General features: G+C 40.5%; 1 protein-coding gene and 1 pseudogene across 1 annotated transcript in view; one reads left to right on the forward strand and one right to left on the reverse strand.

Moving 5' to 3' along the window:
• The window catches only part of LOC136694204 (zinc finger protein 850-like), a 142589-nt gene that overhangs the window by 99247 nt on the left and 16189 nt on the right, over window positions 1-27153 (forward strand). Inside the window, exon 5 of the mRNA XM_066667584.1 lies at window positions 2595-2605. Within this exon, the coding sequence (XP_066523681.1) occupies window positions 2595-2605 (11 nt within the window). The remainder of the gene's footprint in view (window positions 1-2594; window positions 2606-27153) is intronic.
• On the reverse strand, window positions 792-25276 carry LOC136694227 (NACHT, LRR and PYD domains-containing protein 3-like; annotated as a pseudogene).

Consider the following 27153-nt stretch of genomic DNA (forward strand, 5'->3'; position numbering starts at 1 on the left):
CTTGTTTCTACACTCACTGTCCTCTCTCAGCTCCACCGTCCGCACGCCGGTCACTCTGTAGTTCTACAGTTACACACCGTGTCCACTCACTGTCCACTCTCTCAGCTCCACCGTTCACACGCCGGTCACTCTGTAGTTCTACAGTTACACACCGTGTCCACTTATTGTCCACTCTCTTAGCTCCACCATCCACACGCCGGTCACTCTGTAGTTCTACAGTTACACACCGTGTCCACTCACTGTCCTCTCTCTCAGCTCCACCATCCACACTGCGGTAACTCTGTAGTTCTACAGTCACACACCGTGTCCACTCACTGTCCACTCTCTCAGCTCCACCGTCCACATGCCAGTCACTCTGTAGTTCTACAGTTACACACCTTGTCCACTCACTGTCTTCTCTCTCAGCTCCGATGTCCACACGCCGGTCACTCTGTAGTTCTACAGTTACACACGGTGTCCACTCACTGTCCACTCTCTCAGCTCCACCATCCACATGCCAGTCATTTTGTTGTGCTACAGTAACTCTTGTAACCTATTTCTATATCTCTGTTTACTGTTATTTCTTTCTGTTTGTCTTCTCTTGTGCACTATGTACAGTATTGTGACACTAAAATTTCCTTCAGAATCAATGAAGTGTTATCTTCTTATCTTAACAACAGTCATTATAACAAACACATGATTAATCTCGTGTAGTTGTGTAAGTGGTGTCAGGCTCTCTATATGTAAGAGAGAGAGAGTGAGAGAGAAATAGAGAGAGAGAAAGGAAGAGAGAGGCAGAGACAGAGAGACCCTCACTGTAGTTTCTCCAGTGCACTGTGTGGATCCTGTAGTAGATCAGAGAGCAGCTTCACTCCGGATTCTCCTGGGTGATTGTAGCTCAGATCCAGTTCTCTCAGGTGGAAGGGGTTTGATTTCAGAGCTAAAGCCAGAGAAGAACAGCCTTCATCTGTAATCATACACCCAGACAATCTGCAGAAAGGAACAGATGGACTTTACACAAAGAAACAACAGCTGTAGTACAAACCGGATTCCAAAAGAGGTGGGACACTAAACAAACTGTAAATAAAAACTGAATGCAATGATGTGGAGGTGCCAGCATCTAGTATTTTATTCAGAATAGAACACAAATCACAGATCAAAAGTTTAAAAATGTAAAATTTCATGGTGTTAACAAAGGCCATTTTTTTACCACTGTGTGGTATCCCCCCTTCTTCTTACAACACTCAACAGACGTCTGGGGACAGAGGAGACCAGTTTCTCAAGTTTAAAAATAGGAATGCTCTCCCATTCATGTCTAATACAGGCCTCTAACTGTTCAATCATCTTGGGCCTTATTTGCCGCACATTCCTCTTTATGATGCGCCAAATGTTCTCTATAGATGAAAGATCTGGACTGCAGGCTGGCCATTTCAGTACCCGGATTCTTCTCCTACGTAGCCATGATGTTATGATTACTGCAGAACGTGGTCTGGCATTATCTTGTTGGAAAATGCAGGGTTTTCCCTGAAAGAGATGACGTCTAGATGGGAGCATATGTTGTTCTAGAACCTGTACATAATTCTCTGCATTAATGGTGCCTTTCCAGACATGCAAGCTGCCCATGCCACAAGCACTCATGCAACCCCATACCATCAGTGATGTAGGCTTCTGAACGGAGCATTGATAACAACTTCGGTTATCCTTGTCCTCTCTGGTCCGGATGACATTCAAATCGTGACTCATCTGACCACAGAACAGTCTTCCATTTTAAAAGACCCCTGGCCCAGTGCAAACATCTGAGCTTGTGGAGCCTGCTTAGAAATGGCTTCCTCTTGGCACTGTATAGTTTCAGCTGGCAACAGCGGATGGCATGGTGGATTGTGTTTACTGACAATGCTTTCTGGAAGTATTCCTGAGCCCATTCTGTTATTTCCTTGACAGTGGCATTCCTGTTTGAGGTGCAGTGATGTTTAAGGGCCTGGAGATCACAAACATCCAGTAGAGTTTTATGGCCTTGGTCCTTATGCACAGCAATTGTTCCACATTCTCTGAATCTTTTGATGCTGTTATGCACAGTTGATGATGATAACTTAAACGTCTTTGCTATTTTACGCTGGGTAACACCATTCTGGTATTGCTGCACTATCTTTCTGCACAATAATGGTGGAATTGGTGATCCTCTTACCATCTTGGCTTCAGAGAGACACTGACACTCTGAGAAGCTCTTTTTATACGGAATCATGTTGTCAATTGACCTAATTATTGTTAATTGGTCTTCCAGCTGTATGTTACATGCTCAATTTCCTTTTTCCAGCCACTTATTGCTACTTATCCCACCTTTTTTGAGATTTATTGACACTGTGAAATTTTGAATCAACATATTTTTCCTTTAAAATGTTACATTTACTCAGATTAAACTTTTGTCATCTATGTTCTATTACGAATAAAGTATTGACATTTGCCATCTCCATATCATTGCAATCAGGTTTTATTCACAATTCGTATAGTGTCCCAACTTATTTGGAATCTGGTTTGTACAGTACACACACGCACACACACACATTACTAAAGTCTTTTATAAATGAATCAGTGCTTTTACAAAACACACACTACAGCTAAAATTACAGTTTTTTTTTTACTTTTAATTAGTACATGTTAAAATATATGTTTTATTCTGAGCAGCAGGACATAGTTATAAAACATTTAGAATGGACCCAAGACAAAGTAGAAATGTAGCAATTACTAGAAAATAGTAATGAGTTAGTATTTTCCAACATTTAAATACCAGGGCTAAATACCAAAGGTAAGTATCTAGGGTTAATTAACAAGAAATATAAAATAATACTGTGGGCCAATCAGAAAAACCTACGATCATCTACAGAGCCAAGGATGACACCTTGCAAGAGATGACACTGCACCACTGCACCACTGCTCTTAGATTTTGAGGTTAGGGAAAGCCTCCTTTTAATGAAAAGGTAAATAATATATTACAAAATAAAATAAAATAAAACAGGCAGGATATTCAATATGACTAATACCTATTATATTACTGTTATTACTATATTCATTCATTCATTATCTGTAACCGCTTATCCAGTTCAGGGTCGCGGTGGGTCCAGAGCCTATGTGGAATCATTGGGTGCAAGGCAGGAATACACCCTGGAGGGGGTGCCAATCTTTCACAGGGCAACACAGACACACGCACATGCACACCTGTGGACTATGGACACTTTGAGTTGCCAATCCACCTACCAATGTGTGTTTTTGGACTGTGGGAGGAAACCAGAGCACCCGGAGGAAACCCACGCTGATGCAGGGAGAACACACCAACTCCTCAATTAACTCGCTGATGCAATACTCAGTGTATCCCAGCTATTAGGGTGACCAGACATCCTCTCTTACCTGGACATGTCCTCTTTTTTAGACTTAAATAAATGTCCAGGCGGAATTTCACAGACGTCCGGGATTTTATTTTTCTAGAACTTAATTAGAATTTCAAGAAGAGTTTCATTCACAAACTAGTCCCAACCTCCCCTACTCAATTTGGTTCGCTTGAGTGAGAAGGGGGAGTGGTGAAGTAGCCTAAAATCTTCGGATTGCATGGTCTGACTGTAGAGCTACCGTTATTGGTCGATAACCTTCTCTGTAAACATTTAATCGGTCAGTCTGCACATCAGTAGTCCTTGTTTACATCAGGCAAAGCTCATGTACCCACCCTCTTCTTAAGCAGCTATACGGAAACGTAAATGTAAGTTCTCAGATGAATTAAAAAGAAATTCCCATGTTTTTTTGTAGTAAATAAAGGTGTAAAGGACCTAAAAGCACACATATCGGTTAAGCTAAGCCTACAACAGCAGCGAGGGATGAGAGCTCATCAACCACCCCCCACCCCCCACGAGACGTGTGTCTTCTTTTTCACCATCCCAGATCTGGTCACCCTACAGCTATTAATGCTCCTCTTCGCCACTGAGGGCTTCCCAGGTCCACCAGCTCGATATTTTAGGGTAAGGGGGTTTAATTGCTAGCACTGCAGCTTTTTATTACATAAATCCATTTTTTTTGTCTATCTTCCTTTCTTCTATGGATGCCTTCTGCTCATGATGCCTGCTTGACCCAAAAAGAAGAACTGGGTCCAGATCAGCAGAGTTACCCGAGCTTATCAAAGTAATCAATCACCTTATTGGCTGTAGCGTGTGACGTACTACTAAAAAAAAATTAAATATTCTCAAAAATATACAAACCGGATTCCAAAAAAGTTGGGAAACTAAACAAATTGTGAATAAAAACTGAATGCAATGATGTGGAGATGGCAAATGTCAATATTTTATTTGTAATAGAACATAGATGACAGATCAAAAGTTTAATTTGAGTAAATGTAACATTTTAAAGGAAAAATATGTTGATTCAAAATTTCACAGTGTCAACAAATCCCAAAAAATTTGGGACAAGCAGCAATAAGTGGCTGGAAAAAGGAAATTGAGCATATAACGAACAGCTAGAAGACCAGTTAACACTAATTAGGTCAATTGACAACATGATTCCGTATAAAAAGAGCTTCTCAGAGTGTCAGTGTCTCTCTGAAGCCAAGATGGTAAGAGGATCACCAATTCCACCATTGTTACACAGAAAGATAGTGCAGCAATACCAGAATGGTGTTACCCAGCGTAAAATAGCAAAGACTTTTAAGTCAAAGACTCTGAAGCGTCAGCCTTTGTGTTCAGCCTTTCTGGTGTGAAGACATTCCCCCAAGCGAGGCCACCAAACAAACAAAGCCTATTTTTTCTCCTTCCACAATGTGTCTCTACCCCATCTCTGCTCTCTCTGGAACTTGCAGGCACTTTTACTTCCACAGACGGAAATGAAACCTCGATAACCTTCGCTCTCTATATCACACATCCACACCCATAACCAATTCCTTGTCAATAGGTCTATGGAACTGTCAGTCTGTGGTAAACCAAGCAGTCTTCATCTCCGCCTATGCAAACCATCTTTCGCTAGACATCCTAGCCCTCACTGAGACTTGGATCAAACCGGAAAACAGCGCTACCCCCACTGCTCTCTCCATCAACTACAGATTCTCCCATACCCCACGGCCTGGTAAACAAGGTGGTGGTACGGGGCTATTGATTTACAACACATGGAAATATACCAAGTTTGAATCATCAGTCTTGTACAGCTCGTACAGCTCCTTCGAATTCCATGCCATACCTGTAAAAATATATGTGATCGCTGTATATCGTCCCCCAGGGCAACTGGGTGATTTCCTAGAAGAAGTAGACACCCTGCTTTCTTCCATTCCTGAACATGACTGTGCCATGCTCATTCTCTGTGACATGAACATCCACCTAGACACTCCGGCCGCTGCTGATTTCTTCTCACTCACCCAATTTCTGCGAGCTACAACATGTATGCATCCCTTCAACTCACAAAGAAGGTAATGCACTTGATCTCATTCTCACCAAACACTGCTTAATTAACTTTGTAAAAGTTACTCCTCTACATCTCTCTAACCATTACTTTATTCAGCTCAATGCAACCCATTGTGTCCGCTCCCTCTGTCCCCTTCTGGCGCAATCTCCACAACCTATCTTCCACCCAATTCCACAACCTATATTCCACCCAATTATCTGCCCCTGTGACTTCTGCTCTCCCATCCCCCAGCACCTTCTCATCTCTTGAAGTCAATGACACCACAGAGTCACTCTGCAAAACACTGAGCTCCTGCTTGGATCGCCTGTGCCCTTTGACTACCAGACCTGCAAGACCCATGGCGCCCCCACCAGTGGCTTACTGACTCCCTTCGATCAATGCACACTAACCTCAGAGCTGCTGGCAAAAAACAAAAGACCCATCACACCTGACACAACTGCAATCTCTGCTGTCAGACTTCTCATCAAACGTCACCTCTGCAAAAAAGACAAAATCATCAATGCTACTGACACCCGGAAGCTGTTTTCAACCTTCAAGTCTCTACTGAACCCTCCACCTCCACCACCTGCAACCAACCTCAATGCTGACGCATTTGCTGACTTCTTCACCAGCAAAGTTGCTGCAATCAGCAGCTGGTTTTCTGACCCTTCTACACAGCCTCCAGCTCTCCCTTTGAATCCTCCTAAACCTACTGCTTCCTTCCCTTCTTTCACTCCTCTCACAGAAGACGAGGTATCAAATCTTCTTAGAGGCGGCCGTCCTACATACCACCCATTCCTACCACCCTACTGCAAACCATAGCTCCGTGCATTGTGTCCGCAGCCACTCATGTAATCAAATCTTCACTAACCTCTGGAACATTTCCAAACACCTTCAAGCAAGCTCAAGTAAGACCTCTACTCAAAAAACCTTCTCTTACTCCTTCTATAGTAGAGAACTACCGACCAGTCTCTCTCCTCCCCTTCCTGTCTAAAATCATTGAAAGAGCTGTCTTTAAGCAGACAACAAAATTCCTCTCCCAACATAACCTTCTTGACTCCAACCATGGTTGATGACCAGCTGACCTTCGCAGATCACTTTACCACTGTATCTCGATCGTGCCGCTTCTCCCTATTCAACATAAGGAAGATTAGGCCATATCTAACTCAACATGCAACACAGCTCCTTGTTCAGACATTAGTAATCTCTCGTCTTGACTATTGCAACGCCCTCCTGACAGGTCTTCCGGCCTGTGCTGTGAGACCGCTACAGATGATCCAGAATGCTGCAGCACGCCTGGTTTTCAACCAGCCTAAAAGAGCACATGTCACACCCCTATTAGTTGAGCTGCATTGGCTACTCTTAGCTGCTCACATCAAATTTAAATCACTAAAGATGGCCTTCAGAGTATTCACTGGTTCTGCTTCAATCTACCTCAATAGACTCTTAAGACCATATGTTAGCGCCCGCCCTCTCCGTTCCTCAAAGGAGCGCCTACTAACACGGCCAACCCCCCATACAGGTCAGTCGAGGCTATTCTCATCTCTGGTACCACGCTGGTGGAATGAGATTCCAAGCACTATCAGAGCAACAGAAACCATCTCCGCATTCAAGAAATCCTTGAAAACCCAACTCTTCCGAAAGTATTTTTTGCACTAAAAGTCTTTCTTTAATGCACTTATTACTTCCTGGCATATTGCACTCAATGTAAGGTATTCTGTATAATTTGTGCTGTAGTTTGAATGTTAGATCCTCCTTGGTAAGTTGCTTTGTCTGCCAAATGCATAAATGTAAATGTAAATGTAAAGTTATCATCATCAACCGTGCATAACATCATCAAAAGATTCAGAGAATCTGGAACAATGGCTGTGCGTAAGGGTCAAGGCCATAAAACTCTACTGGATGCTCGTGATCTCAGGAAACAGGAATGCCACAGTCAAGGAAATAACAGAATGGGCTCAGGAATACTTCCAGAAAGCATTGTCAGCCCAGCTGGCCACCAACGTCAAAAGACATTGATATCCGGTTGAATGCTGGTCGTGACATCGGATGACCAAAATTTTATAATAAACAAATTGTCAAAAGCAATCTAAGCTATATTTTCGTTGTCAAAATAATAAAATAAGTGTTAAATAAATGGTGTAAATAAGTTACTCACCTTTAGATGCCATGTGCAGTCCTCAGCCTCCCCAGCTCACAATACAGTGAAATACTGTAAAGCTAGTTGCTTCATTGCTGCTTCCAGTCTGTTACCCAGGATGCATTATAATACACAGTAAAATACTGTATTTATAAATACAGTACAATACAGTAGCAAACTCGCTACAGCAATTTTATACAGTGTGTTTTGTGTTCTTAAGACGGCAAGCATATACCTGTCCAATGGCTTGAAAATGTTGGTAACCCACTGATGGTAGGCCACTGCTGGTCCACCATTGGACCTCTCAGATTATTGCCCACTGAAGAACATCTCAGTAGTTTTTGATCTCCTCAAACTAATTTTAAATGACTATAATTTTAAATTCTATAATTTTACATAAAAAATAAACCCAATATATTATAATAACACTTCCTCTAACTTTAAATTGGATGTGACATTTGGAAGATTTTGGTCATGGTTAGATTAGATTAGATTAGATTAGATTCAATTTATTGTCACATACAAAGTTATACAAATACAACATTGCAGCGAAAAAAGATTGTTTCGTCTGTCCACTCGCCCAACAGGGGTTAGGTCTGCGCAACAGACGCGATGGCAGCAGATGCACCGCGCCATCTTACAGTTAGAAAAACAGCAGGATTACAACAGGGAAGTGGTGGTAAAAAAAAGTAGGTCCCAGACTGTGCCTTGAGAAGCACAGTGTGTGATCTTGAAAAAAACAACACCTTTAGCACACAAAGCAGTACACACAGATAGTTTCAGTGATGTAGACATAAGCAGTAGAAGGCGTGTTCAAGGGGGGGGGGCAGGTTCAGTTCGTGAAAATGTCCAGATGTAGTAGCAGTCACGTGTCCTTGAGCCCACAGCTCAGACAGGGGAGGTGCAGCGGATCTCCATGACGACGTTCCTTCTGGAGGAGTTGAAACTATCAGCAGCCAAGGCCACTGATAGCAGGGGCAGCCAAAACAGATAAAGTTCAGCTTGTTAGAATCAGAGATGTTAGCTGAATTTTGAGCTAATAGTCCCTCTGATTCAAAGTTCCAATTTTGCACTGGTCTTCCAGACGTTCAATCTTGGCGTTCAAAGCCGTTAGTTGCTCCTTGATGGAATCAAAGCTTCTACTCACAGTCCCAGTCTGTGCGCCAACGGCTCTGCCCATCCCATCAATCATGTTGGTCAGTTTCTTTGGGCTGTTTACAACTAACTCAACTCTTCTAATTTTCCGATAGACCAGGGCACCACCTAATCCAATCAGCAGAAATCCCACGATCATAAAACAAAATAGGTATACATCTTCGATGTCCTCAATGGAGAGAGACATACCACGCGCCACTTCTCCCATCCATCCATGGTATATCCAGCCAGCGTCGTTCCATCAGGACATGAGGGCTCCCACGTGCCCAAACTTCTCCTTGAGAAGATGGTGTCAAATGCGTTGAGAGACCAGCTGATCAATTCCATTTCTGATTTGTAATTCGAAGAGCGGCGTTAGAGAGACCCCGGGTAGACAAGACAAGACCAGAGAATCCAGAGAAGACCATGGTATCTCACAATTGAATTTTGTTATGTCAATATGGCATCAGAATGATGTTTTGAAGACACTGCATTTTGGATTCTTAACATTGCAGCTTGGGGCAGCATAATGGTGCTTCAGGTACTGTCGCTGTCACGCAGCTCTAGGGTCCTGGAGTGCCGGTGAGTGTGAGTAGTTTGGTGTGTTTTTAGGTGGATTGGTGACTCAAAACTGTCCATAGGTGTGAATGTATGAGTGTGTGTCACACTGCAAAGGACTGGCGACCCCTCCAGGGTTTGTTCCTGCCTTGTGTTCCTGCCTGCCTAGATTGGGAGCACTTGTTTGCTCCCAAAATATGTTAATTGTTTTTTCATCGCAGGTATTGTCAACTGGCGTTTCCCCCCTCAAATTAGTCTGTTGGAGGGGATTGGAACCTGAGATATCACCAGTTTTGTGATGGGTTACAAGCAGGAGGCTGAGGGAAAGGTAGGAGAGAAGAAGCGGGAAGAAAACAAAGAGAGGGTTCTGCTCCATTAAATCAGGCTGCCGGTGAAAGGACAGGTCAGTCGTAGCATGATTTATTTATATTTAGCGCAGTAGAGACCACCAGGTAGAGAACGATTATTTAACTGTACAAACAATTGTAAAGTCCTCAAAGTCCAGTTTTAGCCTTCTGCTGGTAGTATTCAAGTTTTAGTTAGCTTGCAGAATAATGCTTTTTAAAGAAGAGAACAGAGGGAAATATAAACATAGAGATGGAAAGGGATTCTGGTCATTGATATTGGTCCCTTTGGTAAAATTAGCTACGTTCATTATAACAGAGAATTGTAAACGTAGAACATGTAATGTTAGCTACAGACAAACTCCATTCCAGATTATTAGCTAATACATATTTGGAGTGTCTGGTGTGAATAAGGTGCAACATGGGGGGAGATTTTGCTGTGAAATAGATTTTACTTTGTGTCGTATTGAGAATTATAGGCTACTGTATTTTGCTGCAGAATTTTGAGCTCCATTCTACGGAGCCCCTAAAGGGACTGGGGGAAAAAAAAAAGACTTTTGTTTTTGCGTTTCCTTGCAAATATTTGCGTTTCCTTGCAAATGTGTGCATTCCCCCGCAAACACAATTGCGTTTTCTCGCAAAACATTTTGCGTTCCCTTGCAAATACATTGCGCTCCTTTGCAAATGTTTTATGATGCACAATTGTCTTTGTGGCTCAGTCAACACATCAGGACAGTGCAGTTTCCAGGGAAATCCAGCCACTTGAAACAGATATTATATATGTATTTATTTATCTCTACTAACACACAATTTCATTGCCAGTGCGAATCGTTCATACATCTGTAAGGAACTGCCAAACATCAGAGAAAGTTGTGAACAACAAGTTTATATACATTTAGTGGCATCCTGAAAGTGCTAGTCAGAACGCCGTAGTTCCACGTATCTCCATACTAACAGGTGTATGAGATGTAGGCGGCTTCATGAAAGAAAGTAAAAGTGTGGACGGCTGGGCTTTTTTATTGTTATTGACTGGGGTAGTGGTCAAGCTAATAATCTTAACGAAAAACCTTTACCAAGCAAAGTCTCTCGCAAAAATCCAGTCATTCAATAAAAAGATGGAGGGAGTAAGGCAGTGGCACAACACAGAGAGATCTCAGGGCATGTTGAGGATTGACTTTTAGAGAGACATGGTAGCTACACCATGCATTTTGTTTTATCTGGTTATTTTGTTTTTTTAAAGCTGCAGTAAAACAGGATACCATATTCTGCCAGAACTGACTTTTACATACATACACACATTACTCCAATACACTACCAATAGCTACACATTTATGTGGGTGTTCACTCTCCTTTCTCTCCCACTGTTTGGAAACTGTTCATTGTCTGTATCTCTATACTGTTCAGGTAACCTTTGTCCATGCGCTTGCACTTTAAATTCTCTCATCCTCATTTCATAGCAACTAACAACACAGCAACAAACATTTCAGTTGGCGCTCCCCAATAACATATCCAAGTTTTCTACTAAGAAGAGATGTTATGTCTTTATATTTCAGTCCAAGATCAAAGATCAACAGCAAGCACAGTACTATGGAGCCCACAATGTATTTGCACATTGTGGGCTCCAAAACTATTTGCGAGGGAACGCAATTGTGTTTACAAAGGAACGCAAAAGTCTTTTTCCCCCAAGTCCCTTTTAGGGGCTCAGTAACAAAGACAATTGTGTATCATAAAACATTTGCAAAGGAGCGAAATGTATTTGCGAGGGAATGCAATTATGTTTGTGAGGGAATGCAAATATTTGTGAGGGAACTCTTTTCCCTCTCTTTTTATTTTTCCCCCAGTCCCTTTAGGGGCTCCGTACTATTCCAAATCTGATTTGAGACTCCTATTTTTGTTATTTAGTTCATAGTAAGATTTTAAAGGGAAGAACCTACTTGCTAGCCAGGTATACAAAACTAGTAAATTAATTAGCTTGGCTAAGTGTTTTTGTGTGTACATTTTAATTATTTATCAGAGTTTAGTTATGAGTATTAAATTCAAAGTGTCTAAATACTAAATGTTGGCTACCAGTTCTGTGATCACAAATGTAGTGTGTTGATTTTTGTAGTGCATATGAAATGACATCTTATTTCTCTGTACTATGTTTTAAATGTGGAGAGTCTTGTCGTGCCATGACAAGTTGGCTGCATTTAAGGCTCACATTTACAGGTATCATTAAAACAGCAAAACTGAAACTAGACTAGGCTGTATCATATAGGTTTTAATTTGACATGTCATTGAAAACTGCAATGGTAAATGTTGAAGACTTAAAAGAATTGATATTCTCATCATTTAGGCAAGTGACACAGCTGCTGATTTTGAAACCCTTAACCTGCCTGTGAGTCCTCAGATGTTTTTCTGGGTATGTATATATAATTGCAAGATTTGTCAAAATACTCCAGAATGACAAATGTTTAAGAAACATTTGAATTATAATTACAGTGGAATTTTTGACCAATGCAAGATATTTGCTGACAGTGGAAGGACAAGTGACCTATGTTTGCTCAAGCCTCCATTAATTGCTGGAAAGGCAGCCCTATTCTCCTTGTACTAAAATTTCAATCTCCATTATCGACAGGAAATTTAATGTATAATTGAGTTAATCCAGAAGTAAAAAATTTTATTCTTTTAATTTTTTTATTTTCTTTCTCTCTCTACTTATTTACTTCCTTCTCTGAATTAAACTAGCCTCTATTTTATGTTATCTTACCTGTAATTAAAAGTATTAATAAATATAAAAACCTTGAAATATGATAACTTTACTGATGCAGAAACCCCATGTATGAAAATGGATAAAAAAATTATCTGAAGGTAAAATTTTAAGATTATTATTATTATTATGATTATTATTAAATTATTAAAATTTTGACCCGTTTCTGTTGGATAATTGTTTATGAAATTATTATGAAGAGCAGTTACTGGTCATTCATTCAATCATTCATTCATCTGCTGCAACCATTTAATTCTAATCAGGGTCATTGTGGGAATCATTTGATCCAGTTGAAAATTGTGCTTTTGATATGTGAAATTAAAGGTCAAATACAGGATTTTCTGATTACTATGATACATTGAATTATTGCATAGCATATCTGTCTACATGGCTTTTAGATCATGTATCAAATTGAAATTGCAGTACTTTAAGAAAAAAATGTTTTTGTTGAGTTCGTATTAATATCTATTCTCAGTCTTCACTGCAAAAAGTGTGAGCAAGCGACAACTAGGGCTGGGCGATATGACCAAATATTCATATCTCGATATGCCTAAAAGAAATGGAGATATATGATATGATATGACATTATGAAACCCATAACAAAATACAATGTAAAGTATTAGTGTTTATTTTTAGCACCAAATAGGACATGCTGCATTATCTAACTGTAATTATTAATGTAATTCATCTTTATCTCACTCATTTCATCTGATTACTTGCAGAAAACTAAACATAGCACAAAAAGTAAGGAAATTTGTGTCTGGTAGATTATTTCTTTGTTGTAATAGTGCTTCTTGCCAATAAAACGTATACCTTATACGTTACATTACTGTTAATTTCCCTTTTAACCCTTTCAACTCGAACTCCGCAGTCTGCAGTGGTAGAAACACAACTTATATAATCAGCTTTGTAAGTCTTGAATGTCTGAATGCGTCTGTGAGCTCCGTATACCGTTAGAAAGTGCAGATCCTATCGTTTCTAAAAATAGCGCTCTCATTGCGGTGCTGTGAAGCCTCTGAGAGTAATCCAGTGTGAAATACCACCTAAAAATCAAGGCGCTCCTTCAAAATCTGTGTGTTATGTTATTGTCATGAAAGATTGTAATCATATTCACTATAATCATAAATGAAGATGCTGCATAGGGACAAGAAAGACGGTGTTTACTTTCAGTTTCGTTTTGACTCACATGACGTCAACCCACTGTCTCTGGGCAGAAAAATATGAGTCATCAGCAAAAACATATTACTATTATTGATTTATAGTTTTTCAAGGTATTTGTAGGTTTCACATCAAATAATATTGCATTAGATCAACAAATATAAACTAAAAACTTAAATAATTATTTATTGTGTGTTTTCTAAATAAACAAGTTTTATTTCATCATATTTCTAAAAGATAATAATAATAACTCTTATTATTATCAGCAGCTGAGAAAACTGCCAAAGTACCAAAATATTTTTTATTTGTTGAGATATTGTCCATATTTGCCCTGAACTAAATTCCTGAAAGTCTGGGCCTGCTGTGACTGTCAGAGCTTTATCAGTCATACATCCCAGAGCTTAGAATATCAAGAAAAATATGTCCGTCTGATGCTACAAATTTATTTTGTCACAGTAATATGAGATGTAATAAATTACCATCAAAAATTCTTATGTTTTCAACTAACAGACACCTCACACTAACAATCTGTGTCAAGATATCTGATGTGGAAGTAAGATTTCAAGGCTGTACATTGAGAAATATGAAAAAAAAGCAGGCGCTAGTAAAAGTTTGGTCAAAACATGACCAATTTATGGAAAAAATACTTCATCGGTCAGCATGAAAACCTCAAGTGATTACATATTTGAGTAGCGAAGGGTCTTTAGAAAATAAAACAACATATTCAATATGGCTATGTCACATAATTACTGTTTAAATGCAACTGAAAGAGGCACTGAATAAAAAGTGGAATGACAAAATAGCTATATACATAGGGTCCTTAAATGGTGCCACATTTTTAAGAAACATGCTTTTGTGGGATGAGCAGTAGAGCTGATCCTGTGGGTTGCGCCAGTGAAAAATGTGTCAAATACTCACTGCCAGTGCCAAACAGCTTATTTTGTGTGATGGTGTGATGGTGTATCCTGCACTCAAAAAACAAGGCTTATCATCATTGGAAGCACTGTCAATGCAGAAAAAGATGTTGAGATGAAATTATACAACCAGTGTCAATCCCATATCTCCAGAGTCTGGGACCAAATCCTATCCTCCACAGAGCGGTGTTTATCAGAGACTACCTCCAGAATTTGGTAGTGGAGAGGATGGAATGGCCTGCCAGCTCCTGACCTCAACCCCAATGAACACTTGTGGGATCAGCTTGGGCGTGCTGTTCATGCCACAGTGACCAACACAACCACGTGTATAACCAGCAGTGTGTAACCAGGCTGGTGACCATCATGAGGAGAAGGTACTGGGCTGTTTTGGCTGTTTATGGTTCTTCCACACGCTATTGAGACTCCTATTTGTTAAATGAATAAATTATTAGATTGCCAATATGTCTTGTTTCTTCAAACTTCAATCAGCCAGTCACAACCCACCAAACGAGTCAATGGCAGAATAAGCTGTTTGGCATCGGCAGAGAGGATAGGGCTAATGTTTAATGGGCACAACCCACATACTCATCTCTACTGCTCATCCCATAAATGCTTGTTCCTTACAATTGTGGCACCATTTCAAATGGAAATTAACAGGATTCCAACAGTATAAGATTTATTGCCAAGAAGCATTGATACAACAAAGTTATAATCTACCAAACATAAATTTTGTGCTATGTTTAGTTTTAAAAATTGTCTTGCCCATGATGCCATCTGATCTTCCCCTTACTGTATCCTCTAAGCTGTGTGTACACAATTTTTATTGCAACTTTTTTGTGCCTTTATTTCCACATGCTATGTTACTAATTATGGAATTTTTTTTATAGATGCCTCATTGGTACAAATCCCCAGGGGTGGTCAACGTCAAGAGCAACCAAGAAGTCCTGAACCATGCATCCGTGTGTATCCTCTCTTTAAAGAAACTGACTGATGGACTTTGAATATAATTTTATTTAAAGGGTCATGTTCAACGCAAAACTGACTCTAAGTGTGGCTGATCAGTAACATGTTGGGTTCACTGATGATATTTGAAATACAAAGTTTTAGTAATCCAGATTACATATTTTTTTTATTACATTTTTCATGATGGGTTATGGTCACTATTTGTGTGATTTGGTAAATCCCAATATTTACAGTAAAGTGTTGTGTTATTCAATTACAGTAGTATTTTGTAAAGTTGATATACATTAGTGTTCCTGTAAAAATACAGTAAATGGCTGGGAAATCTGCTGTAAAATTTACTGTAAAATTTACAAGTTTTTTATTTTTTACAGTGTAGCATTGGAGCTTGATGTCATCATGTTAAATTTTAAGTGATGTCTGACTTTGATTACCTACCATAATTTAGCATCTACCCAAAGATGGATTTTGACATCAACCAAGTGTTCATTTCCAAAAACAAATCATCATTGTAGCTTTATGAAATCCTGATGTAACTTTTGAGTTAAATCTGATTTTAATGATTAACCATGATTCAGCATCTAACCAATGTTGGGTTTTGATGTCAACCCAACTTTTATTTCCAACATCATATCAATGTCTATAAATCATGGGAGCTTGACATCATCCTAACTTTAATTTTTGGTAATATCTGATTACTAACCATATTTCAACATCTAACCAATGTTGAGTCTTGATGTCACACCAGTGTTGTGTTTAATATTGGGTTTAGACGTTGACCTGATTTTCATTTACAACTAAAACAACATCTATACAACATTGGAGCTTGATGTCATCCTTACATTAATTTTTAAGTAATATCTGATTTTGATTACTAACCATATTTCAACATCTATCCAACGTTGAGTCTTGATATAACATAAATGTTGGGTTTAGACGTCAACCCAATTTTAATTTCCAACTAAAATTCAACGTCTGTCCAACGTTGAAAATTGTAGTCAAGGCAACGTCAGGCTATGACGTCAACCCAATTTAATTTCCAACAAAAATTCAACATCTGTCCAACGTTGAAGCTTGTTGTCAAAGAAACGTTGGGTTTAGACGTCAACCCAATTTTCATTTCCAACTAAAACTCAACATCTGTCCAACGTTAAAGACCAATGCGTTTCTGATGTCAAATTGATGTCCTGTGCCTGCTGGGAGTGAACACAATCCACCGTGCCATCTGCCATTGTCAGCTGAAACTCTACAGTGCAAAGAGGAAGCCATTTCTAAGCAAGCTCCACAAGCTCAGACGTTTGCACTGGGCCAGGGGTCTTTTAAAATGGAGTGTGGCAAAATGGAAGACTATTCTGTGGTCAGATGAGTCACAGTTTGAAGTTCTTTATGGAACACTGGGGCGCCATGTCATTCGGACCAGAGAGGACAAGGATAACACAAGTTGTTATCAATGCTCCGTTCAGAAGCCTGCATCACTGATGGTATGGGGTTGCGTGAGTGCTTGTGGCATGGGCAGCTTGCATGTCTGGAAAGGCACCATTAATGCAGAGAACTATGTTCAGGTTCTAGAACAACATATGCTCCCATCTAGACGTCATCTCTTGCAGGGAAGACCCTGCATTTTTCAACAAGAAATGCCAGACCACATTCTGCAGCAATCACAACATCATGGCTACGTAGGAGAAGGATCAGGTACTGAAATGGCCAGCCTGCAGTCCAGATCTTTCACCTATAGAGAACATTTGGCGCATCATAAAGAGGAAGGTGCGACAAACAAGGCCCAAGATGATTGAACAGTTAGAGGCCTGTATTAGACATGAATGGGAGAAACTGTCTAAACTTGAGAAACTGGTCTCCTCTGTCCCCAGATGTCTGTTGAGTGTTGTAAGAAGAAGCGGGGATGACACACAGTGGTAAAAAATGGCCTTGTCCCAACTTTTTTGGGATTTGTTGACGCCATGAAATTTTGAAACAACATATTTTTCCCTTAAAATGATACATTCTCTCAGTTTAAACTTTTGATCTGTGATTCGTGTTCTATTCTGAAAAAAATATTAGATGTTGGCTCCTCCACATCATTGCATTCAGTTTTTATTCACAATTTGTTTAGTGTCACAACTTTTTTGGAATCCGGTTTGTACATAAAATATTAAACTAGAGGGTGAAAATTCAAGAACTTTGTGAATTTGGCTTGTCATGTATTGCTGGCATCATTGCAGGGTAAAAACACACAAATGGATGAGTGCGAGATGTGTTGCATCTCGGTGTGTCTGGGACAGACCATTTTAAATCACATTTCAACTTGAAATGTTGAAATTTTGGCCAATGTATTGCTATGGGGTAAATTCCCACTTTAGAAGCTCATAAAATCCGTAAGTTGGATCCAAAAAGCACAAGCAACCTGAGTTGGTATAGGATCTATGACTATGTGACATTTTGTGGCTGTAGCATGAAAACCCTTGGAGGAGTAGCATTTTACATTTTGCGAATAGAATAATAATAAGAAAGAGAAAGGAAAGAAAAGATAAGATTTTGAAAAACAGTAATGTGGCTTTGAAAAGATAAATTAATAAGCTGAATCAAAAACACTTCTAAATAAATATGAGTGTAACTTCAATAAAATAAACAACTCCATACCAAATTCTGAAAACAATACTTTATTTGAAACCCATATTTTGAAAGTTTTACCTGAGAGTCTCCAGTTTACAGAGTAAACTCTTCAGTCCAGCAGAGAGCAGCTCCACTCCTGAATCCTGCAGGTCATTGTTACTTAGGTCCAGCTCTTTCAGGGAGGAGTTTACGGACTGTAGAGCTGATCCCAGAGTTTCACAGGAGTCCTTGGTGAGATTACACCCAACTAGTCTAAAAAAGAGCGTAAATACAGCACATGGTATGAAGACATGGAGTGATGATACTGTCCATATGCTTCTTTTTTTATTTAGAATAAGTTCACTGGATTGGTATATTGTTTGTAACTTGAGTTAAAGTTTTTAATCTACTTGTTCCTTCAGGATTGACTTTACAGAGGGATTTACCTGAGAGTCTCCAGTTTACAGCGTGAACTCTTCAGTCCAGCAGAGAGCAGCTCCACTCCTGAATCCTGCAGGTCATTGTTACTGAGGTCCAGCTCTTTCAGGGAGGAGTTTACTGACTGTAGAGCTGATCCCAGAGTTTCACAGGAGTCCTCTGTGAGATTACACCCAACTAGTCTGTAAAATCAGAGTAAATACAGCAAGTGGTGTGGTGATAAGGTCCCTTCTTTTTGAAACTAGAAAATGTTCACTGGATGATTGTAGCCTGATATTTCCTTCTGACAGTTTTTAAACTCCTGACTGCTAGAGTGCGCTGTTGTACTGTCTTCAGTCATTAGACTCTCCCACCCCATTGTAAACAAGTAACTTCAGAACATACTGCTAATGTTAGCATTATTGAACCTATCTGATGGCTTTGGCCAAGTATAGCATGGGCTCCAGCGGAGTTTCAGGTCCGGAGATGTCCCAGAGTAGTACTTTAACACATGAAGCACACTGTGGACGATTTTCTGTGTCAGGAGCATTCTCACAGTGGGAGATGAAGCGTGGAGCAGTGCTTGTGCAGGAGAATCATTTCTTGCTCTGTTCTTACATGTGCTGATTGGGACTTTACCAGTCTGGTTAATGTTGTGTTTGTTTCTGTATGTGTGAAAGCTAGAGCGGCTTAGAAAGCTTATTGTGAATTTTTGGATTCCACAACAAAGGCAATACATATTACATACATGTTCACTTGTGTATGTATTTTTTGTTTTGTTTATTTTTAGGAATCTTGCAATCTCTTTCATTTCTAAGATAAAAATTTCTGATGACATTTTAAATATATCAAATCCTAACCCCTGTATCGTGATTTGTATCGTATCATAACATTCTCACACAGCCCTACTGGAATATGTTTTATTATTAAAATTAACTTAAACTAACAAAGCTAGTGTTGGTAATTAATAAATAAGTATTTGCTGATGTGCGTGTAGTGCACAGTGTGAGCATGGCTGTAACCAGCTACGAGGAGACAGAGGTCTGGACCTCAGTTGTGTTTTTATATTTTGCCCATCTCCCATATTTCTAGGACTTTAGTCTGGATATTTTTGCTGGACCTGGCAACCCTGCTCTCAGTTTGTTTGTAGAATTGCCAACCTGCTCTCACAAGACCTTTCAATTACTAACCATCTTTAAGTGATTGTTGAGAGGTATGTTATGCACATATTACAGACTAACATACGACACTGCTGCTATGACATGAACGTGAGGAATTTGTGAGGGCAAATGTTTAGTCAGAAATGTGTGTATAGCACCGCTATTCAAAACCTGTTCTCTAACTGCAGCACCATTAGCTGAGCAGACTAATACCTGTCAGGTTATGCTACTTGGTCAGATCGTGCTACCCAGTGTGTATTTAGAGGTTTAACTCAGAAAATAGAAATGTACGACATCTAAACACAGGATAAAAATGAAACAATACAAAATGCTTTCAGTAGTTACATGTTTTATAGTAACGTTATATTTATCTTGAATCACTTTATAAAAAAATACAACACAAATAAAACTGTAAGTAGCTTATCTTGTAATATATCTAAACATGATTACAGCATCAGTTATTTCTATAAGTTGCACATTTCTGTATCATAATCACTTGCTTCCAGCTTTAAATAGTTATTAGTAAAAGTAACGTGATATGACATAATCTATGCAGTATATTAGCACATTATAAGAACATGAAATGTTTTAATTACTGCATTAATACTGTAGTTTTGATTGGTCATGCAGTATATTACGAGTATTATTACTGATATAATGTATGGTGTTTGTGATTATAATAGTTTTTTATAGTATTTTTTTGTTTTTGTTTTTAAATTTATCATGATATTTTTGCACAAGTTTGGAAAAATAAATAGTAAAACGTATTTGTATATTAATTTTGTTGTCTTCACTTCAGTTTTAATGTTGTCAGGATTTCCCTCCTATATCGAGTGGAGGACAGATGTCCCCATTTATGTGATCACCCGTGGAGACATGGGAGTTGTAGTGAGGGACAAATGAGAGAGAGGACGGTGAGAAAGACAAATCAAACAGTGTAAGGATTTCAGACAATGAGAGAAAATTCAGCAGTAAATCTAAAAGTATAATAAACATTTATTAATGATGAACTCACACAGCTTTTCTGGATGCTTTGATCACTGGCAGCAGTCTCAGAACACCTTCCTCTGATGGATTATATTTCCTCAGGTCAAACACATCTAGTTCTTCTTCTGAATTCAGCAACACAAACACCACCATCAGGAGAGAACCTGACTCCACTGAGAGAACCTCCTCTGTTCAGGTATGCCTGGACTTCCTGCACTAGAGAATGATCGTTCAGTTCATTCAGACAGTGGAACAGATTGATTGTTTTCTCTGGAGAGGGATTCTCCCTGATCTTCTTCTTGATGTACTGGACTGTCTTCTCTCTGCTGTGAGATCTGATTCCTGTCTGAGTCAGAATTCCTAGTAAGAGGGTCTGATTGGACTCCAGTGAGAGGCCCAGAAGGAACCGGAGGAAAAGGTCCAGGTGTCCATTCTCACTCTGTAAGGCCTTGTCCACTGCAGAATTCAGGAACTCTGACATGGTAGATGCTCTAAAGATCCCAGAGAGATCAGTGGAACTCTGTTCTGGTTCATCTCTGCTGATGGAGGAGAGTAATGCGTAAAGAGCAGCCAGAAACTCCTGGACACTCAGGTGGACAAAGCTGAACACCTTCCCCAGGTACAGCCCAAACTCCTCTCTGAAGATCTGGGTACAGACTCCTGAATACACTGACACTTCTCTGACATCAATGCCACACTCTCTCAGGTCGTCCTCGTAGAAGATCAGATTGCCTTTCTCCAGCTGTTGGAACGCCAGTTTTCCCAGAGCCAGGACACTCTCTCTAGTTTTCTGAGGATCAACCTCCTGTTTTCCCTGGTACTTTTGTTCCTTGTGTTTGATCTGAAAGATCAGGAAGTGTGTGAACATTTGAGTCAGAGTCTTGGGGGTTTCTCCACCTTCTGCTCCACCCAAAACCCTCTCTAGAACCGTGACTGAGATCCAACAGAAGACTGGGATGTGGCACATGATGTAGAGGCTTCTGGAGGACTTGATGTGGGAGATGATTTGATTGGCCAGGCTCTGGTCACTGATCCTCTTCCTGAAGTACTCCTCTTTCTGAGGGTCACTGAACCCTCGTACCTCTGTTACCTGGGCGACACACTCAGGAGGGATCTGATTGGCTGCCGCTGGTCGAGATGTGATCCAGAGGAGAGCAGAGGGAAGCAAATTTCCCTTGATGAGGTTTGTCAGCAGCACATCCACTGAGGCTGACTGTGTTACATCCCACAATCCCTCATTTTTCTGGAAATCTAGAGGAAGTCGACACTCGTCCAGACCGTCAAAGATGAACAGGACTCTGTAGAGATCATAGTCTCTTGGTTTTAATTCATTTGTGTCTCTGAAAAACTGATGAAGAAGCTCCATCAGACTGAGCGTTTTCTCCTTCATCAGGTTCAGCTCTCTGAAAGGAAGTGGAAATATGAAGAGGACGTCCTGGTTTTCTTTTCCTTCTGCCCAGTCCAGAATGAACTTCTGCACAGAGACTGTTTTTCCAATTCCAGCCACTCCTTTAGTCAGCACAGTTCTGATGGCTTTATCTTTAAAGAGCTGGCTGCATTTGATGGGTTTCTCCTGTGCTGCTGGTCTCCTGGACACTGTCTCAATCTGTCTGACCTCATGATCAGTATTGATCTCTCCACTCCCGCCCTCTGTGATGTACAGATCTGTGTAGATCTCATTCAGAAGAGCTGAGCTTCCAGGATTAGAGACTCCTTCATTAATTTTCTGGAACTTTTCCTTCAGGGTTGATTTCAGCTTTTGATGAGAAGGAGCCAGTTCTAACAAAAGAGGAAGCAATCACATATTAAAAACTTTAATTTAGGTTTAGTTTAGCCATAAATATAATATACATAACTATTGTTATAATAAATAACATAGGCATTCATATGTTTTTTCATCAAATTAATGCTTTTAATTAATGCAAATTAGTCTTTTAGTTGTAACACATATAGTATGTAATAATGATAAACTCATAGTTTAGCTTCAGTTTAGTTAGCACTGTTGAAAACATTCATTTATTCATTCACTGTCTGTGACTGCAGTTGAAAACACACTGTGACAAATTACAGACACATTACAGAAGATCATTCACCAAATCTTAATAATAAATATTGACCCTCTCCAAAAGAAATAACACTCTGAGCTGAGAGAGAGTTGAATCACAGAATTATGTTCAGTGGTGTTTCCATGGAAACATAAACAATGCAGCATCATTAGCAGAGGACCAGGACTGTACTGAAGAACCCCACGTCCTGCAGTGGGCAGCAGGTGGAGTGTCATCAGCTGTTTCTGAGGGTGAGAATACCAGCGAGACACTGGAGGGGAGTGTGGGGGCACTTTAGGGACTTTGGAGAAACTCCCTCATCCTGCAGCGATGTTAACGGTGCACAGACACTGGACGTCCATCACTGAGGAGACCTGGTCAATGCTTCATTCCAGCAGCCGTCCCCCTGAGACCCTCATCCACTTCCAGCAGGGCTTTAGAGCCTTACAGTGCTGAGAAAATAGCTCTAGAGGGGAGGGGTGTAACTTCTCACTCACTCTGACTGCTTCTGTGGCAGACTTGGCGTCTGTCCCAATCCTAGTGAGCTGTCTAACTAGAGAGTATTTTACATCACAATAAACATGCTCCTGACACGTAGGTTGTCCCAGTTCTTAGACACGACACTACGCTCTCTACTGAGATATCTTAATCTGGCCAGATTTAAGGCAGAACCCTTCCTCAGTCGCGAAGTTAATCCCAGGATGCAACGGCAGAACAACTCCAGTCTCTTCTCCCGGAGCAAAAGTAACTACAATCACAATAAAAACAGGAAGATTAGACTCCACGGCGCTAAAACGCTGAAGCGATGCTAGCCACTGATGGAAGTAAACACCGGTTTTGTGCGGTGGGCAGGAACAAGCCGTGACTCAATTGCTCTCTACCTACAGCTTCTCAATAATCTGCCCCATGATCACGTAATCAGTGCCTATCTATATTTTAATGTAGTTTTAGACAAACTATAAAGACCATATGAAATATTATGTAGTGATCATGAAGAGTTTTTGATTAAATTAAACCTAAAAGTTCTTCAGCTGTAGTTTATTTATATTTGAGAATATATTTTCACAGAACAAATATTCACACAATGAAAATATATTTGTGATTAAGTTAATATTCCATCATGATGATCCTTAGATCTGTTTCTATTAAAGTGTATAAAGAGTAAAGACAGGACCCTGAAGTCTTACTGCTCTGCAGTGTGTCAGCGAGGTGTGTGTGGTTCATGTTCCTCAGGACATTCAGTGTGATCTTCATCACTCCGTCTGTAACACCATCCTCCTCTTCTGCCTCCTCTCTCTCGGAGCATGCTTGGTAAACCTCACTCAGCAGCTTCATAAACCTCTTCAGATGATTCTTCACCACAGAGATCACTCTCTGCTCCAGCTCCTGATTAAAATAGAAATATTAACACAGAGTCTGTCAGACAGTGCAGTGTGAGCTGAGGGGTGGAAGTGATAATGATTTATATTTTATTATTCTAAGAAAATCCAGAATCACTGTCCATCACCAAACTCTACATCACAACACTGCTACAGTGAATAAACAGTAGCCTTTATTACTGTCCTATAATAACAACACTGGAACACACAAAAAAACTTCAGAAAAACAAGGGGTGAGCACTCGCCGCTGAACATCGACAACTCTGCTGTGGAGATTGTCAGGAATACCAAATTCCTTGGTGTTCACCTAGCGGATGAGCTCACCTGGTCCACTAACACCAGCAACATCAAAAAGAAAGCCCAGCAACGCCTCTACTTCCTGCGAAGGCTGAAGAAGGCTCATCTCCCCCCTCCAATCCTCACCAATTTCTACAGAGGAGTCATCGAGAGCATCATGACCAGCTGCATCACTGTCTGGTTTGGGAACTGCACTGTGGCAGATCGCACGTCCCTCCAGCGGATCGTGAGGACAGCTTAGAAGATTATCGGTGTGTCTCTTCCCTCCATTACAGACATCTACACCACTCACTGCACCCGCAAAGCACTCAGCATTGTGGGAGATCACACACACCCTTCACACACACTCTTCAACCTACTGCCGTCTGGAAAAAGGTATCGAAGCATTCGAGCCCTCACATCCAGACTCCGTAACAGCTTCTTCCCACATGCTATCAGACTCCTAAACACCTAGAGACTGAGACTGAACTGAAGAAACACACACACACACACACACATTTCTTCACGCAAACACTGGTCTGTTGGACTGAAAATGAGTGTACTGTTTACACGAGTCCGGTTTACATCATGTTTACATCCAGTTATCGTTTACAGCACAAATACACTTTAAATTGCAGTTTCTCTCTCCCTCACCCCCTCCGTACTTATGGTTTTTGCCTTGTCTTGTATTACATTGTATTGTATTGTACTGTATGGATATTGTTTTGTATTTTTCTTAGCCATATCTTTTGCAATTTAATGTGTATGCACTGTTTTATGTTGCACTAGCTTTGTACTAGTTGCACTTTAATGTTGTGTATTGTTTTATGTTCTATGTCTTTTGCACTTTAATGTGTGTGCACTGTTTTATGTTTGCACTAGTTGCACTTTAATGTTGTGTATTGTCTTATGTAGCACCTTGGTCCTGGAGGAACGCTATTTCATTTCACTGTGTACTGTAAACACTGTATACTGCTGAAATGACAATATACTTCTTGAACTTGAACTTGAACACACACACACCTCCAGTGTTTTACGCACACACCTTGAATATTGACTCCATATTCTTCCTGGTCCTGTCAGGAGTTTTCTTCTGGACTCTGTGGAGAATCAGAACACAGACTGAATAATGTGGAGAACCTGATCAATACATTACATCATCAGATATTACTAATTATTCAGACTGTTCTGGATCCATATTCAGTAGGAAATCCTAGATATATAATGAATGTTCCACTGCCGTTATAACACACAGAATTCAGCTGCACAGATCAGCAGGGTCTAATCTTCTCCACAAAGAGGCGCTGTTACTGCAGCTTTTCATTCCAATAAAGCAGAAACACACCTGATTCCACTCCTTCATCAGTTCATCTTCAAACAGTGGATCATGTGCGCTCCTGTTTCTGAAAATCTCATCTTAATCTCATCTGTTTAGTTCTCATCAGATCTTCAGTTAGGACTGAACTGAGGACAGTAGCTATTACAGAATAAGAGTCCCTGTGTTTATGATCTTATCCTAGTGTTCCAGAAGAATCAGAACTGGACAAAACATCCTCAGCTCTGTCCGACACGTCCACTTCAGTTTCATTTAATAGATCTTTAACTGATTCTTAGTTGAACACAGACTGAACATCTACAAAGCTCTGGACTGTCTTTCTCCACTGTGTCCTCTCACGCTCTTAGAGCAAGAGAAGTTCTAACCTTCTTTATCTGTTCATTTATCACTCATCAGTGTTCCACTGAAGGACAGTAACTCACTCTGGACAGTAACTCACTCAGAGGGGACAGCTCCAATGCTGAAAACAGGAGGATTCTCCATGGACTCGTCACTCTTCATAGACACACAGCTGAGTTTAGCTTTTTTATTTTTACTGCTTTTAAGAAGCTCCACTGTGTGTGCATTTCTTTTCATAGACACACAGCTGGATTCTCCTCCCCCAGTGCTGACTTTAGGAGGGTCCTCCATGATCTGGTCACTCTTTACAGACACACAGCTGGACACTGGAGAATCTGCTCTCTGGGTTTCAGTCCTGTGGATATTAAACAGAGTGAACAGGACAGTAGACTGAATAAGAGAACACAGGAAGGGATACTGTACGTATTCAGACCCAGTGGTGTGTACAGACTCTGGTAGGAGTTCAGAGAGAGGGGGGGTGGTCAGATTCTCCTAATTCTCTTTACTGTGTTACACCTGTGTAAAATAGACTAACCGTTACTGAGAGCTGTAGGTGTGAGAGAACTGTAGGAATCCCATGGATACGACGTGTTATCAGGGAGCACTCAAAGCAGATAAGACCACCATCTCTGGAGTTAATACCTGACTGGTTTATACCACACACACACACACACAGGAAAGGAAACCATAACCCAGAGTGAGGTGTGTGTCCACCATGATCCTCCAGAACATCTCCAGTTCTCCTGGGGGTGGAACCCCGTTCTTCCTAAAGACGTTCCCTCAGCTGGTGATCTGATGACACTGGAGCAGAAGGAGAACTCCTAAATCTTAGGGGAATAACTGCACTGTGCTCTTCTCTGCTTCCTACTTTTCCTTATAAACATGTACATGGATCAAATCTTGCTGTGGGTGAGGAATAGCTCACCAAAAGTTTCAAACCCCAGCTCTGAGGTTCTGCAGAAGTCTCGGACACTCGGGAGCTGGCTGTGTGTGGTTCTGCCGGAGCTGGGGGAGGAACCGCTGGATTGTGGTGTGAGAGGAGACAGTTCTGAGCTGCTCTTCTCATCACTCTTTCTCCCACTTTCTGGAGCTGCACATTACCCCCTCAGAGGAGGGAGGACCAGAGGACTGGGGTCAGCGCTGGGGGACTGATTTGTTTCACACAGCACAGGAGCCACTGCAGACTTGGACACACTACAGGACTTTTACAGTGGGAGCAGATTAGAAACAGACTGGGGTCTCACACTACATCACTGTTTCTGATGATTTTAATGGAGACT

Source organism: Hoplias malabaricus, chromosome 4 (genome assembly GCF_029633855.1).
Source record: "Hoplias malabaricus isolate fHopMal1 chromosome 4, fHopMal1.hap1, whole genome shotgun sequence".
NCBI lineage: Eukaryota > Metazoa > Chordata > Actinopteri > Characiformes > Erythrinidae > Hoplias > Hoplias malabaricus.